Below are 16360 nucleotides of genomic sequence, written 5' to 3' on the forward strand. Positions count from 1 at the left end.
TATTTTATATATATATATATATATATATATATATATATATATATATATATATATATATATATATATATATATATATATATATGTATATATATATATATATATATATATATATATATGTATATATATAATTTCTTAGTAAAGTTGACAAAAAACTTAATATAGCAATAATTTTATTTTCGGTGTAAAAAACTGTTTAAAACAAAAATATATTTAACAGTTTTAGCTGTTAAAATACAAAGGCATTCAGTAAAGACTGACATTCTTTTCAGTAAAGCCTGTATGGCTAGAAATATCAGTTATGTCAAACATTTATCTACAAAACAGTCAAAATACTGTCTCAATGCACCTGCAAGTCTCCTTGTTTTGGGGTTGTATAATACGTGTACTGCAAACTTATCATACATAAGCTGAATACAGACATAATGCTTAACAAATAATGATATTTTGTTGCGATATCTGAAAATAGCAGACACAACAAACAAGGTTTTGGATGAATGCTCTTCCAGCTTTAAAGAGGTTAAATAGTTGACATCAGAAGTCACATTGCTGTAGAGGACTAATAGGAAACCTAACTGTACATGAGTCGTTTATATATTAAAAAAACAAAAGAACAAACAACAAGTGCAATACCCCACTGACACAACAAGTGCATCAATGGGACGAGACCAGACCGGCTTTTACTTTCATAGAGACTTAATGCAACATTCATATTTTTGAAAACTAAAAAAAAAATCTGAAAACCCCCCACATGATAAACAGATTTAAAATTATTCCATAGAGTAAAACATGGTAAGAGGGTAAATATGTACATCATTTACATAAATAAATAAGTCTAATTAAAATTTCTGCTCAGCTCTCCCTAAAAACACACATAATTGAAATGAGGAATCTTGTTGTGAATTTGAAAAGGTACACCACAATCCAACTTTTCTGGTCCACCACCTGCTTGTCTCCTTGTAGATACTTTGCTTGTCCCACTATCTCCATAGAGACAAACAGGTGAAGTAAAGTTACATGTAAGATCTGGGGACATGTGACTTCGCTCACGATAGGAATGCATTTTTGAAGGGTATTTTTCAGATATGAAATGCATGAAAGTTCAACTTCAATGCCATATTGTGGAACAGTCAAGGAAAATCAATAAAATCTCAATGGAGAAAAGCAAGTGACAGACCACCAGCAGTAAAGTTACTATGTGCACCAGATTTGTAAAACACAACCAGAATTTAAAATAGGAATGCATTTATTCCTACTTGTTACATTTAGAAGATAAACTCCAGTAGCTGCTCATCTCCTAACAAGTCCAAGGAAAGGCAGTTTGTAGATCTACGTCCATAGAAGGTAGGTTTCTCTTGGCACAATTTCATCGGGTCAAAACTGTGTTCAATGGGAGTCTTTAAATTTAAGGGGGTCTCAGGGAACCCAAAGGTGTAGCTGTGGGAAGAGTCGGAAGGCAGCGCAATTCCCAAAGACGGCAGAGGGGGAAGCAGACGGACGTCATCAAGACTTTGGCTGTGTCGGTCTGTACTCAACTGGACTTTGGATTTAGGCAACTGCAAAGGAAGCAGATTCAGAAAACACAATTACACACATTCTGTTATGTTTGACAAGGTTATTTAAAAAAAAAAAACAAAAAAAAAAAAAAGGTCAAACCTGTTTAAGCGTTTCTATATTTTGTTGCAACACAGCATCCTCATGTTTTTTTTCTAAAAAAAAAAAAAAAAAAAAACAGTATTTAAACACAAACCAATTAGAGAATTGAATACCTGCTATAATAAACATTGCCGTAAGTCGAGTCTATTCATACCTGTTGAGTGATTCAACAATGCCAGATCCATACCGTCCACAGACACGCCTTCAAGAGAATTGGCCAATTGGAACATGTCATCGGGGTCATCTACAGGATCTTCTCTTGGAGTTTTACTGTTGTCTTTTCCCAGAATAGAAAAAAAAAATAAAAGCATGCAAACACATGTAGATTGTGTGATGATGTGGATGTCTTTAAAAAGCATCTAACTAACACACATTTAAGCCTTATTTGCTCGGCTTCTAAAATATGGAAGTTGTTTTTGAATCAAGAGGCCATAGTTGATCCTCTGTCAATAAAAACATTTGGTTTTATTCGAGAAATCTGATAATTTGTGTTAAAATGGCAGAGATTAAAAGTCATGAAATCATTACTAAAGGCAATTTTTACATTGTTTTTTGAAAATAGAGATCGATCAAAATGAGAAAAAAAATTGCTTTAAGACCAACTGCAGTATGATACAGTCTAGCTCATAATCTAGGACCAAGAAAAATCTAATAGTTTTGGATCTGTTTGTTCAGGTAGATCAAAAACACATTTTTAAAGAAAGCCTCAAACCATTTTTGAGCAAAAAACAAAACTATGAAGTTTGATTATTTAAATTTGATACATAACATTAAACCATCTGCTTCAAACAGTTTGTTTACAGTAGCCAAATGTTTTCTTTTTTTCCATTTTGAAGGTCTAATAAGAAAAAAAATTGTAATTGGGTAAAGGTCTAAATCTAAAATTGATTTCTTCATTAGCCTTCACTGCTAGTAGAAAAGTCTCCCTTACCTTCCTGTGGCCACTCGTCATCTTCTGTTAGAGTCTTGCTGCCAGCTTCCACTCCAGAGGAGCTGCCTCTGCTGGCTGCTGAGCTCAGACACAGCTCTGCCTGGATGGGCCCCTCCTCCTCCATAGAGGCCCTGTCTGTGGAGATGCTGTGTTGGCGGGTGTCTGCTTCGATACCAGAGCTGCTCGTGGAGTGTCGAGACAGACCAGGACTACTCTCACTCCCCGGAGGATCCATGTCCAAGTCATCACTGATGTAGGACTCCCTGTACCGCTTTTTCTCTAAAAATGACACATGCACAAACCAATAAATGTTAAAACATGAACTACCATATGTTTTCTGATCTAGTTATTGATCGTTGATGTATTTTTGTACCTTCAGTCTCCTCCAGCTGCCGTAGGTGTTTCAGCGCATGCTGGAGGCTGAGGTAGAGGCGATGACAGCTGCTCAAGTGCAGGAGAAGATGTCGCGATCGAAATGATGATCCAGTGTAATACACAAGCTTTCTTGCTGAAGGCAAACCGTCTGGCTGGATCTCAAATTTCTTACCCTGAATTTAAAGAACTAATTTAAATCAATCTACATACCGTACTAGTACAAGCATGAACAAGGCTAAAGGCTAAAACTTGTTGACTAGATAAAAGATTCAGTACAAACCAGAAAAGTGAGACGGCCTACATTTGACCAGGGGAAGTCGTACACCAACTGCCGAATGTTGTTCACCTCCTACAACAGAAAAAAAGTAGAAAAATCTATACCCAACATGTGAGGAGTTTCTTGCAAAGTTTCAATTCTAAACAATCATCAATTGATTACTGCACAGGTGCCATCTGGCCTTGGCAACAAGACCATGGATTTTTGAGGTATCTCACGGTCCACTGGCTCATTAATCAGCCAGGCCTGGGGTCCTAATCCCCAGATGGCCCCTGACAGACAGATCAAACGCTGACAGGCTGCAGACAGGCCCTATCTCCAAGGCCTGGCCGCTGGTGGCAGCCCCCACATTCCTCACGCCACTGTTCAGAGGTTTATAGGCCTGCACATGTTTAATCTGTGAGCAAATGCAGGTTTGTGTGTCCCGCATCAGCACTGACGCACACACAGGGTATTTACAACAGCAGCAACATATGCACATACCTGATAGACTTGCATTCCTCGCAGGGTCAGACCAAGCAACGCCGTTTCTTTTTCTGCCTTTTTGTCCTGTACAATGAATGACGACATGTCAGAGAAGCATCTGAAAGGTTTAGATAAGCCATTCCACAGTTAACCCCGGCACCAGCTCCCAGGGAAACAAAGCAACACAACAATTAAAAGTGATGGAACGTGACGCAACGCATGGGCAACTCTACAAAATATCACTCAGCAGTCGACCAATCCTGAACTAGGGAGGACAATAAACTATAAAAGATAAAACCATTATGCAACAGCCTCATTGCAATTCGTGCATCAATTCATTTGTCTGTGTCTTGGGGAAGATAAGAATTTATTGGGTAAGAAATGTCTGACACAAATCCAGAATTTCATTATGATTTGCAATAAAAGATTCTGCCTGACCTTTTGTAGTTTGTAAAACGTGACTGGGACATCTTCCAATCGACATGACTCTCTGATAAAGACCAAGATGGCATCCCGGGAGGACAAGCCCCACAGATCCTGGTGAACTTTAGGACCATGGCATAGAAGATAATCTACTCCACGCTTTGCAATGATCTACAGAATTAAAAGCCAAGACAATTATAAATAATCTGTTGACATAAGATTCATACACTCGGCACAACGGCAAAACGTACCCATGGAGGGAAGTAATTCTTTGGGTCGAAGTAGCGGATGGTCTGCAGGTCTTTGCTTGGAGGTGGATGATCCCCGAGGTCAGCTTGTAAGGCATAAGCTGCCAACTGAAAATACACCTCCTCTTTCTGACGGCATTCAGAGCGCAGCACTCGCTCACGCAGGTCTGAGTAGTACAGGTGCCGTGCTTTGCGTTCACTGGTACGTAAGGCATAACACACGAGTGGAGCATGTTACAAAGAGGCTGATAAAAAGAAACATCCCAAACTAAAAACAGCCGAGCAACACATACCTAAGAAGTCTTCCATTCTCAACATAGTACTGCACCTTGAGACAGAGCACGAGAGGCAATGGTTTCTTCAGCAATGTCTGTATCAATAACAAATATGGTTTAGTCAACGGATTTGTGAGCTGGGGTCAGTACAAATTCAAACTACAATCAGTGGATTCCATTACCTTTCCAGCTTCTTGTTTCCACTCCTTGGGGAAATACTTGGTCAGTTTGTCTTCCATGTCTATGTAGAGGTGTTCATTGTCTAAAACAACAACATTTTGAACTTTAGTAAGGCATGTACACTTAAAATTTTGTATATTATGCTTTAGTTGTATTGTTGGCCATTAAACATGCTCTTACTTTGGCCTTTTTAGAAATTAAAATACATATGTATAAAAACACACATTATTTTGCATCCGTTTTTAGTGTTAGCATGACATATACCGTCAGGATTGGGAAAGAACCCTAAAAAAAAGAACTAGTCATTTAAGCAACGTGACCAGCATGCTAATATAAGCAGGGAATTTGATGACAGTGTTCAGAACATGTTTGGAGATGATTTAGGGACTCAAACTAAGCAGAAGACCTCTGTATCTCCACCTGTGACGCAACAATCAGGAGTCATTTGAGGCTGAGAGCAAGACGGCATCATATAGAGGATTATTAAAACAAGTGTGAAAGAAGCAGGTTGCATCTCTGAAGAACCTAGGCAGGAAGGTAGCCACTGACCCAAGTGGCGTGGAGTCAAAGAATAAATCATTACAGATGACTGTCATTGCAGGTGAATGTGCAATTAAAACTGCACATAGGCTTATGGGATTGAGCAATCAAAAAAACTGCACATAAGTCTAGAGTATGTGCAATTAAGATGCACATAGGCTTTAGGGAATGTGCAATTAAAACCGATAAAGCAAACATACACATTCAGACTGATCGGGAACTATCTGCCTTTTCACGCTGCTCATAGTTTCACGCACTCGACGATCTTTTCACACTTAAGTTACTGCTGCGGCTAATGGCAAAGGCCACTGGCATTTCTGTCAAGCCTTTTCAAATGATTCTAAATAGAGCGGTTTTAATAATTTAAATATGTCAACTTTTGAAAATTACATCAAAATTGTGCAGATGAAACGTGTGTACAAATGCTTGCATCAGCAGCTCTGCAGGTTCTTGGTGACTTGATAGTTCCTCTCAGAGCTGAGGGGTCAGTCACCAGACGAGCTCAGAGTGGAAACTGGAGTGTCCCAAGGTGTCAAACCACTTTTGGACAATCAGCTTGCCCTGTACAAGCACCAAAGAATCTTTACCCTCTACGAAGCAAACTGGGTCCTTTTCACTCGAGAACTACTTTTTATTTGGAGGTCAGACGTGTAACCACCTGGCTTTGACCAGTTTTTAATTTGTGATGCGTCTTTTGTATTACATTGTTATATTGTTGTTGACTGATTTTCTTTCAAATGTAAAAGCCCAACCAGAGACGGACATTGAGAATTAGCCTTGGCTAAAATGTTGTATTGACTTAATAAACTTAACTAGGAAATAATTATGATGTAGTATCAGAGTTTCTTTTTTGGCCTCTTATTTTGTGTTCAATGGTGATGTTAATAAAATGTGCTGGCATTGTCAGTGATGTCTTTTCTGTATGTTGGAGCATATGACCCCCTGTCCCAGGAAAAACATCTCCCATGGGAGACTATAAAAAGGATTATCTTAAAGGATTCTCTCTGATAACATTGTTCAAAGCTCAAAAGAGAAAATTTTGCATCAGTCTTATATTGTGTAACCATTTTAAACAGAACTGTTAGTTATACATGTAATACAGACTATGATGTGATCTAAAAGGAGAGCAGTGCACTCCCCAGCATCCATGATTAATCTGGTCTTTTTTGGCTCAACTTCACGATGGGGTTTGCCAAGCTCTTTCACAACTTCATCGCTCCATCAAACATCATCAACTCTGAATCATCCCAACTCCTTGACCTCTTCCCCCTTGACTAAGATGCTCTTCTGTCTGTGTCATGGCCTCTTTTACCTCGCCTCCCTCTACGCTCCTCTCTATTATCACTCTGTCCCTCCCCTCAGTGGGGAGAAGGAATGCATTGGTGCATTCCTGGCTTAATGAACTTAATATTGCAGGAATCTAGGCCTAAGTGATCGCTGAACCAACACCACAAAAGGCTGCTTGTTTTAGAGATGAGCCCCACAAGATTAACAAAGCGTTTCAATATATTTCAACAAAGAGCACAGAGGAAACGTACAAAACTGTACATAGCTGACTTACTCAGACACAAATAGCAACTTTAATGTTTGATGAATAAAGACAGACTCATGCAAGCGAATAGGCGAGCTGAATAAGCTGGGTTGTTGAACAAAAATGTCAACATTTTACATTATTCAGACGTAACTACGTTGGAACCCTTATGGTGCGTTCAGACTGCAGCGTCAAGACGTCAAGTTTATATTTAAAGTCTATGTGGACACACATCCAAGGCGTCTGTCTTCAAATGCACAGGCGAACAACTAGGGGCGTCTGGCGCGAATTGGATGCCGCGGTCTGAACGCACCCTTAGCCTTTGTACACATTTTCCTCCGTCCTCGGCATTTGCTACTGGGGCAACCCGTCAGGAGCAGTGATCGCAGCAGTGCAGTGGGCTTTTACCTACAGTGCAAGTGCTAGCCACTCTGCCACCCTGCCGCCTTGAAATCTATACTTGTATACTGAAAAGTGAAACAGTTGTTCAATAAAATGGCTAGAACCTACCCTTGACAACAGTTAGACCAAAAAAGTGCAGTTCCTTGATTCCAAGACACTCAGCAACACGATTGAAGACATCCTGCCCTGTGGACCTTGGCTGGAGTAAAAACAATAAAATAATGATAAAGTAAATGGACAACTTTAAAAGTCTTGGAACAAGAAAGAATATCAAGTTACTCACCCCAACTTTGATGTCCAGTTGGTCTTTGTTGGGAAGAAGAACACAAATTGTTCTATCGAGCTTGACTGACATGATTGCATACGCCAGTGATGGTTTGTTATCAAAAACAGTGGTCTTTTTCTGATCAATCGCACAATTTTTCACTTCAGGGCAAGTCATCCATATTGATTCTAGAAAAAAATAACATAAAACAGATTTTTAGTTCTAGAAAGAAACAGACCAATTATTACTGTTGACCTGGTGGGATGTGTGCCCTCTGTATAATGACCCGTACCCCAACTTGTACGGTTCATCTGATTAACATCTTAGAATCAATTAATCACCTTAATTACTGCCGTGCACTGCCTCTGATCCACTTAAATCCCACTCGAGACAATAGTGGTAAATAAAACAAATACTACAACCTAATAAAAACTGAGCTACACTTAATTTCTGGACAATTGCTGTACACAGTAAACAAAAGGATTTTTTTTTTAATGCGTATTTCCAGGCTTGGAGTTGTGCGTGCAGTGCTGCATAATACGTTTTAATATTGAGCTTATGCCTTTAGGGACTTCATTTCCAGTAAGTTCTGTTTGTAATAAGTCCCTTAAGTAATACAAATCAAAGTGTGTAATAAATGGCATCTTGCGTCATCGAAAAGCTATGGGAACACAAACTTATCTCGACTCAAAAGGCATGACACTTTCCTTACAGAATATGTTTTACCAACGTGCCCAAACAGAGCCCCGCTTGCAGCTGCATGTCAGAGCACACACAGCTAGAACCAGAAATTCTAGTACGCAACTGACTTGTTTATGGAGTCGAACTTTAACACAATGCAAACCATCTCGTGCGTCCTTATTAAGAGAAAACTATGCTTATACTTTGCTTATTCCTAAATATTTATCTCAATGTTTACCACTGAAAGCAAGGACAGAAGTCTAATCTTCTCACCCATGATAAGAAGATGATGTTGTAGCCTTATTTTTACTTCAGGGCAGGGCTGCGTTAGATTTGAGCCTATTCTATTATCTTAATTTGTTCTCTTGGTGCACTTGAACTTGGTGTGGCGACACTGTGAGACAAATAAAAGGTTCACACACAGTCGTTGAAACCATTCTTTTTGCTTCTTGCATAACAATAACTATACAAAAAGGTAAATCATGCCATGGTTAAGGTTAAACAGAGGCAATAAGTGCATCAGTGATTCAACGGCTGCATCATCATTGGACATGTCTGACATCTTCTCCCTGCTGACCAGAGGAAACCCTGCATCACATGAGAGCAGCCATCTGTATGCTTTAAGTCCTGCTAAGAACAGTTATAATCCCTAATTCTGAGCACACGGTTGGCTGAAGGAAAAACAACACCACCGACTACAAGCCCGGGTAAAACCTGAGGGGGGTCTTTCACTAAACAGCACAGCAAACTCATCCCACTTGGAAACAATGAGGTGGGCGAGCTTCCCTGACTGAGGAGGGGGTCAAAGCATTCTTTCAGAGTGAATCAAACCCTTGTAGAGGCTGTTTAATTAGATTCAATGACTCAATAACATAATTAACCCGCACCCAAAGCCCCAAATCCAGTCAGAAACACGTTTTAAAAAGCAAATATTGAAGGATCACTGTAGCAGATTAGGCATATATTTAATTAAATGTCCAGACGTAAATATCTTCAGCCAAATTAGTCTGTGTTTTGCTATTTTAGGAAAAGCAGCGTGACACACATAACATAAACCTCTAAAAGCAGAGATCACGTTAATCTCCTCACTGCAAGCCTTTTATTGCGAGAAGTGAACCTCAAACTGGAGTCGACATGTCTTTCGTTTTAGGATTAACCTCTACACATCAATATTTTGTATGACTGGGGCGTAAAGCAACAAGTGCATCAATGATTCACGCTCATGTTACACTCGTGCCTTTGCCAAAACTCAGAACACAGAAAAGAGAGTCACGTACCTTCACATCATCGGGACTTTGAAGTTGCTCGCACTTTGCCCCATATATTTAGAAGACGTGAACTCTTGTTGGTTTGTGTCAGGCTGAACTCTTGACAGCGTTAATGAGGACAACAGTCTCCCCTCCTCCCCATCCGCGCGGTGGAACTTCTTCAACCACAACCCCAAAGATTGGACCGTACCACCTGCCACAGACACGGGGGCGCTACGTTACACTCACGCGTAACAATGTGGGTCTTTCGTGTAAAAACAAACAAACACACATGTCAATCATAGAGCAAGTACAGTTAGAAGTGAACGTACCGACATGAATGTGGTAATTTATCTACAGTTATGGACGGTGTGGAGAGATGGTGTAGCACGCAAACACCCCTCCGTTTGTATTGGTTCGCTCCAGTGTGAATTAGGGGTCCCGCAACAGTTGATACAATGGTCGATAATCATTAGGACGTGCCAAGTGTTTGTCTTGATTGTCTATTTGACTGCAATTTGTCGACAAAATGTTGTTGTAGTGATTGTTTCTATATTTGTAGGGAATTTGTGTGTAGGCCTATTTTTATGTACTTATTGTAAAAGACATTTGTGAGGAAAAATAGATGTCACCACAGCTTATAGGCACTAGTAATACGTGGTTTCAACCGTTTGCGTAAAGAATTCCCTAATTTTGTAACTGAAGTGTACAGCAGGGACCTCTACTGGCCAGGTTTAGTGTGTGAATCTGTGACGCAAACTCTTCAAAATATAACTATAAAAAAAAAAATATATATACTTATTTGTTATTTGTCTAACAAATAAACAACTGCCCAAAACACAATTAAATTTTTCATGAAATACATTTTTAATGATAAGAGTAAAATGACTGATATATAAACATCCGTCAAAATCGATTTTTCTGTTCCAGGCAATACTTTTTCCAGTTACATGACAAAGAATCACAAAGAATTACCAAGCAAATACTGAATAAAACAAGTTATTCTTACAACAATGTGCTTTTTTTGCAGTCAAGAAATGTGATTGAAACCCCTTTATTAAATTGTCGTCATGTAGGCAAAGTTTCCCACCCTCCCAACACCAGGTTGGGTAAATGTGCAGAATGCCGATATGGCAAATACAGCATCAAGCTTTATACCACCAAAGTCAAAGATGCAAAGTCCAAGCAACAATCACTGCAATTTACCATTTAAAATGCTGACAATAAAATGTATGTAAAATTGCTGATTAAAAAAGGGAATTGCAGTGTCTCAAAATGTTGTGACAATAACATTTTGTAATGGTGAGAATATCATGTGCAGATCAACTTGGGAACGCTCACAAAAATAGTAAATTTACTTTGTAGTAGCAGCTACATTTCCAGTTAGTAATTGTGAATAAAATTTCAAACACTACTAAAAACAGTTTAAAACAAACATATCTTTCAGAATAACTTAAAATGGCTGTTAAAAAATGAAAAAGTATTTGCATTTAAAACCATAGGGATAATCCAGGGATAATCAAAGAGGTTCATATGTAGTGAGGTATTGGCTTCCTGTCTTTTCCTTCTGATGCAAGTTCTACTGAAAGAACTTGAGGCCTGCCACCAGGAAGAACTTCTCCAGGAAGATCTCAGAATCCAGAACCGCAATGTGAGCGGCCCGACCGATCAGAGAGTTAGCCGTGTTGGGCAGGGCATGAATGACATCGTATCGCACAAGATTACAGTCTTGGTTTTGCAGTACAGGCAGCAGGAGGTTTTCAATCATCTCAGCATACACAGGGCCTGGGGCAAAACCAAGCACACACATATTAATGCCATTCATACAAGTCAGAGCTATTATAAATCAAGGTTCTGTTCTTCATGTTACATTAATTGTATTTACCTGTCTGTTTGTCCTTCAATGCAGTTTTGCACATCTCTATGCGAGCAGAATGATATGGCACGTAACGATCCTGCAGCGAGCCCACCAGTACCACATTCTTGAAAAACTGCAGGCCTACAAAGATGGTGGTATGAATATAGATATTATTAAAATGAGAGTATATCAAATTTAAATAAGGAGCAAAACGAACCTGATTTTTTGCTGAGTTTGTAGAGGAATGTTTGGCGAGGATCGGAGTGATCTCGACACGTGAGCTGCAGAAGTGATCCGGACTTCTTCCACTTTTGCATAAACCAAAGGCCTGGAGAAAAATATGTTTTAAAAATGCTTCTATTGCTAAAAAGTGTATTATTATGATCCCACAAGATACCTGTATTGACTAGAGCAGAGCTGTTGTACAAAGTGCCGAGGTGAGGTCCAGAAAGTGAAAGAAAAGTGTGCAGCCTGCTCAGGTAACATTTAAATCTTGGACGGGTCAGCACTGAGCGAACAATGAGGTTCCCCAAGGAGTGACCCACAAAGCTGATAAATGCAGATACACAAAATAAATACAGAAAGGAAAGGATTCTTCTTTTTTTTCCCATTAATTAATTTACCTTATCTTGGATACTGTGAGATTGTAAATCTGGATGTACTGAATTATTTCATCTAGAAGCCGGTCCGTCATGGATTCAAAGTCAGCAAATGTGTCATTCTGTTGAAAAAGGGATGTTACTAGGTTCAAAACAAGGTAAAATGGTTAGGGTTACTTAAGGACAAAATATTCACCTGGTTTCTCTCGGACATGAGAAAGTCTATACGTGCACCTGGGAGTCCAAGCTCTAGATAGGTTTTGACTAGTCTAAGATCTGCACTGTTACCTGTCCAAAAAAAAAGAAACACTTATGCTTTTTAGTTTCTAAAAATGCATTATGTCTCTTAAAGGTAAACACTTCTACTCTTACCATCCAGCCCATGAACACAGACTATGAGGTGTATGCCCTCGGTGCAGCTTTCATCCTCCTCCAGACTAAAGTAGGGCACAGAGGATGCCAGCTCAGGCACTTCACTGTACAAGAAGCCGGGGAGTCTTAGCTGCTTCATTTCCTCTTTAGCCTTGATGAACCTTCAAGATATTTGCCACACATTGAAACCGCCTCATAGAAATGAACAGACATAATAAATGAGGGGAAAATCACATTAAAATTGCTTACGCTTTCATTTGAGGTGTGGAGGCACATTCATACCACTTCAGGCTAGAAGAAATTGAGGAGGCACAAAACGGTCTTCCCGAGCTGCGTCCAGAAGTATGAGAAGCTGACTTTGAACAAACAGGAGGTGTGGAGAACTCGCTTGTGTTGTGATGAAAACTGTGAGGTTCAAACAAATGACTTGTCTCCTGAGCAGAAGCACTGGCATTTTCATTTTGCTCTTCATCAGTGACACCGTTCAGAAAAGCATAGCCATCCCCTTCCTCATAATAACCATTCTCGATCATCTCACTCTCCGGCTCATCCTCGTCATCTTCAACCTGAGGTCTAGCTTGGATTTCAAGAGTAACTGCAGATGTTTCTAAGGGGCTGATCTCAGACACATCTGTACTTGAACATGAGCCAAAGTAATTCTCCACCATCCCACGCTTCACCAGGTCAGTGCTGCTTGTGCCTGAGTTACTGGAGGGACAGGCGGTGTGGGTTTCACTACGAGATTCTTTACCTTCAGGCTGAGCAGAACTCTCAACACCATAATCTGAAAAAACTAATGATTTAGGGTCGGTTTGAAAATCTAAGGTAGGTTTAGAAAGTAGTGAGTCATTTATCCCAGTGCTTGTCTGGCTAGTGTTAGTTCCAGAGAAAACCAAACTTTGTTCCTGCACCAGCACACTGGACTTCCTTCCATGAGTATCTGCTCCACTGGACTCTCTTGAAGAGCCGTCGCCATCCTCATCTGAGGGTAAAGATGTGATAGAGGTGAGAGAGGACTGGATTCCACTAACCGCACTGGTGTTCTCTGGATTTAGAAGATCTGTGGCACCTGGTTTCTGTGCAATTTGCTGAACAAAGCGTAGAGGACGACTCAAAACCGTTTTTTCTGTTTGGTGCAAAACCGTTCCTGGCTCTGGAGTGACTAGGCCTACTAAAGTCTGTGGAGCTGAAGTAAACTGAGCAAGAGAACTAGGCTCACTCTCAATCCCAGAGTCGGACAGGTGGGAGGAGGCACTGGGGGCACGACCATCAGGCAGTCGAATACATTCACCTTTCACTTGTACTGAAACCAGACAAGACTGACTATTACATGGTGGCTCATTACCAAAAACAGAGTCCAAAGGAGAGTCACAGAGAACTGTGTCACTAATATCAGAAATGTTACTGCTACAAGTCCTTTCTGTCCTACAAGGTAGTATAACAGTGACTTTGTCACCCTGGTATGGGTCCTTGTCACTTGGTTTCACCTCGATTTGCTTGATTCCAGACGACTTTGGCAAGTTTGAGTCCGAGCTGTCCACTTGGCCTTTGGTTGATGATTGGTTGCATGTTACAGCCCCAGGACCTGCCTGGGGATTATTTGGTGCATCAGAGTTTGAAGTATTTTTTAAGACTTCTCCATCACAAACATATGAATTATCATTGTCCTCACAGACAGATTTAACAACAGTCTTTACACAGCTACTTGGGTCCCCTTGATGCGTACTCTCTTCGTCATGGTTAGTAGGACCCTCTCTCTCTTTTTGTTTGCTTTCACTAAATGGAGCTTTAAGGTTCTTATATCCAACAAGAACAACAGAGTCCTTTGAGCCTTGTCTAATTAGTTTTTTAGAGCTCTCAGACTTAGACAGTTTTTTAGTTTTGACTGATTTTCCTTTGGATTTTGGATGAGGATCATAGTCCGGCCAGTCTTCTGGGCCGCACTGAGACTCAGGTATGGGGCTCGCTGCAGCACTGGATTCTTTACTGTTGGACTTCTCACTTTTACTGGACACCGAACCACTGCGAGTATTGTTCACGCCAAGCCAAGGTCCATCTCGATCTTCATGTGTAATGAAGGTGAAAAATAAAAGGGACACAATAAGTAAAACGCAATGTATGGTTGTGAGAAAAGTGTGTTGTTCTGACCTTCAATGACCGAATCAAGATATCTGTCCTCGAAAATGATTGGCAGGGAGTTGATGTCACCATCTAGATCTGCACATTCGGCAGGAAGTGGCGGCAGAGACAGGAAATAACTTGAGCTTTTGATTGCGTTAGTCATTTGCTGGTGACTGTGCGCACTACAGGAGATATTATGACAGTGAAAATATGTCGAATACAAGTGCAAACTTGATGAGGCAAAACTATGCCTTACGTATGCACAGTAAATGCTACTTACTGAAGCTCCTGATACGCCAGGGCAGATTGTCTGGGGTGTTCCAAACAAAAGAAAGCCTCAGCAAACCGTCGAACCTGCAAGAGGTTTCCACACACAAATTAGAGAGTGTCCAGATTAAGTTTATGAGATTCTATTTAATTAAAGTTCAAAAGCCCATAAAACTTACTCTTAGTGTATGATGTTCCATTGCCAATATAGCAGCAACATGTTCTTGAAGAGAAACCACCTCTAAAAACTGACCCCAAAGCGCCATGAGCAGTGAGCACAGCTGCGCCAAGTTCATATTCACCAATTCAGCCAGCTCATCAGGGGACTCGGCTTTTGTCTGAAAAATACAAAGAGAACTTTAAATTCATTTGCATTCATGGTCAAGGACGAAGTATGAAAGAGGCGATTAACAAACCTTGATTTGTTCACATAAATCAGCTAAACGTGCTTCTAAGTCATGTTGTTCTAGAAGGGAAACAAACAATAAAATTTTATGCAAACTGAATTTGTAATGGGGAACTTGCAAAGATGAGATTATGAAAACATGTGGGAAGTCTATGGGTGAAATTTGTCAAATTCAGCAATGAAAAATCTATGTGACTGTCAACAGAGGAAAACAATGGTCACTCGTTCCTCATAAAAGATTATTAAGACCACAGTATTGAAACGTTTGGATAGTGTAGTCAAAGTGTTGAAACTGAAGCAGAAAAGAGGGAAGAGAGTCACTCCGGTTTGATGTACTGAACATACCTATGTAGACGTGTCTTTGACTTCGGGGATAGGGTCTTCTGAGAACTCGCTCATAAAGGACTTGCATGCTGGGTTTGGCTAGTAAGATTGCACATATAGGGATGTTTAACCTTTTGGTAATTATTTATAACGGGTTAATGAGTAATACATGTGCTCTTCCTAATATTACGGTGGTTATGTCCGAGACACTTGGTTATACAAGTTTAGTCAATGTCACTTTATTATGAAGGTTTAGTCAATCAATCCAGGGTTTTTAGTATAAAAGTTTTCTAATAAATTATTAGTTAATCAAATGGATTAGTAGTATGTAGGTAAATCAAGTGAAATGTTATGAACACAATATTTAAAAAAAAAGAAATCTAAAGAAATCATTTAATAATTCATTCAGGTAGATATTATTTATTTTGATGCAAACTACTCGATATCCATGGGGAAACAGTTACAAACTAGTCTAATTTTAGATAAGCATGCACAAGCATACATTTGCGTAAAACTGAAGATCACTTTACCTAATTCTATGCGAAGGGAGGAAGGCAGATCCTTGGTGATATTGGTGAAGTACCCAAACAGCCCTTGGTAGGCGGCTAAGAGACTGGAGCAGAGGTTTTGGTGCAGACTGTAGGCGTGCTGAATACAGTGCTCGGAGATCACAAAAGATCGACTCTGGAAAAGACACAACACAGGTTCATGAATTACAGGTTAAACTGTGTTCTATGAATGTTACTGCTGCTTTCTCTACAATGTTCTTTACAAAGAACCTTCCGGGTCACACCCAAGTTTATGCATCATTACCCTGGTATTGTTTCTTTAGCTGTTCTGAATAATGATTAACTAATATGCATTTTGCCTTTATGCCATGTATTCCTTGGGAAAAGCAAGATTAAAAATGAAAGCATATT

The 16360-nt window shown here is 39.8% G+C and overlaps 2 protein-coding genes across 3 annotated transcripts in view; both read right to left on the bottom strand.

Moving 5' to 3' along the window:
- Positions 1 to 157: 157 nt before the first annotated feature.
- LOC140351241 (FERM domain-containing protein 6) lies at positions 158 to 9673 on the bottom strand. The gene is made up of 14 exons (XM_072437005.1): positions 9524 to 9673; positions 7584 to 7753; positions 7409 to 7499; positions 4830 to 4909; positions 4666 to 4742; positions 4376 to 4571; positions 4140 to 4295; positions 3720 to 3785; positions 3240 to 3308; positions 2958 to 3132; positions 2585 to 2863; positions 1808 to 1930; positions 1654 to 1706; positions 158 to 1553 (listed from the first exon to the last, which is right to left on the bottom strand). The coding sequence occupies exons 2-14, from the start codon at positions 7740 to 7742 to the stop codon at positions 1263 to 1265; spliced, it is 1815 nt and encodes a 604-aa protein (XP_072293106.1). The 5' UTR covers positions 7743 to 7753; positions 9524 to 9673; the 3' UTR covers positions 158 to 1262.
- A 668-nt stretch (positions 9674 to 10341) lies between these two features.
- fam135a (family with sequence similarity 135 member A) overlaps positions 10342 to 16360 on the bottom strand; it is a 9301-nt gene continuing 3282 nt past the window's right edge. The window contains exons 8-21 of one of the 2 annotated variants that reach the window (XM_072436234.1): positions 15971 to 16124; positions 15462 to 15539; positions 15127 to 15176; positions 14890 to 15048; positions 14724 to 14797; positions 14471 to 14625; positions 12572 to 14384; positions 12323 to 12483; positions 12147 to 12238; positions 11975 to 12072; positions 11749 to 11900; positions 11569 to 11679; positions 11379 to 11492; positions 10342 to 11278 (exon numbers count right to left, since the gene is read on the bottom strand). In XM_072436234.1, coding sequence (XP_072292335.1) covers positions 11073 to 11278; positions 11379 to 11492; positions 11569 to 11679; positions 11749 to 11900; positions 11975 to 12072; positions 12147 to 12238; positions 12323 to 12483; positions 12572 to 14384; positions 14471 to 14625; positions 14724 to 14797; positions 14890 to 15048; positions 15127 to 15176; positions 15462 to 15539; positions 15971 to 16124 — 3417 coding nt within the window. In that variant the 3' untranslated portion in view covers positions 10342 to 11072. The remainder of the gene's footprint in view (positions 11279 to 11378; positions 11493 to 11568; positions 11680 to 11748; positions 11901 to 11974; positions 12073 to 12146; positions 12239 to 12322; positions 12484 to 12571; positions 14385 to 14470; positions 14626 to 14723; positions 14798 to 14889; positions 15049 to 15126; positions 15177 to 15461; positions 15540 to 15970; positions 16125 to 16360) is intronic. The other variant, XM_072436235.1, reaches the window with a different exon arrangement.

This window comes from Eucyclogobius newberryi, unplaced genomic scaffold (assembly GCF_026437365.1).
Source record: "Eucyclogobius newberryi isolate DKJ021-1_F unplaced genomic scaffold, fEucNew1.0.hap1 SCAF_8, whole genome shotgun sequence".
Lineage (NCBI taxonomy): Eukaryota > Metazoa > Chordata > Actinopteri > Gobiiformes > Gobiidae > Eucyclogobius > Eucyclogobius newberryi.

Bases quoted from the DNA above. Each gene is read 5' to 3' on its own strand.
- LOC140351241 (XM_072437005.1), bottom strand. From the start codon at position 7,742: ATGACTTGCCCTGAAGTGAAAAATTGTGCGATTGATCAGAAAAAGACC. The intron at 4,910-7,408 runs GTAGGTTCTAGC...TTGTTGTTTTAG, and splicing joins TGGTCTAACTGTTGTCAAGG to ACAATGAACACCTCTACATA. The intron at 1,707-1,807 runs GTATGAATAGAC...TTTTTTTTTTAG, and splicing joins ATTGTTGAATCACTCAACAG to AAAAAAAACATGAGGATGCT.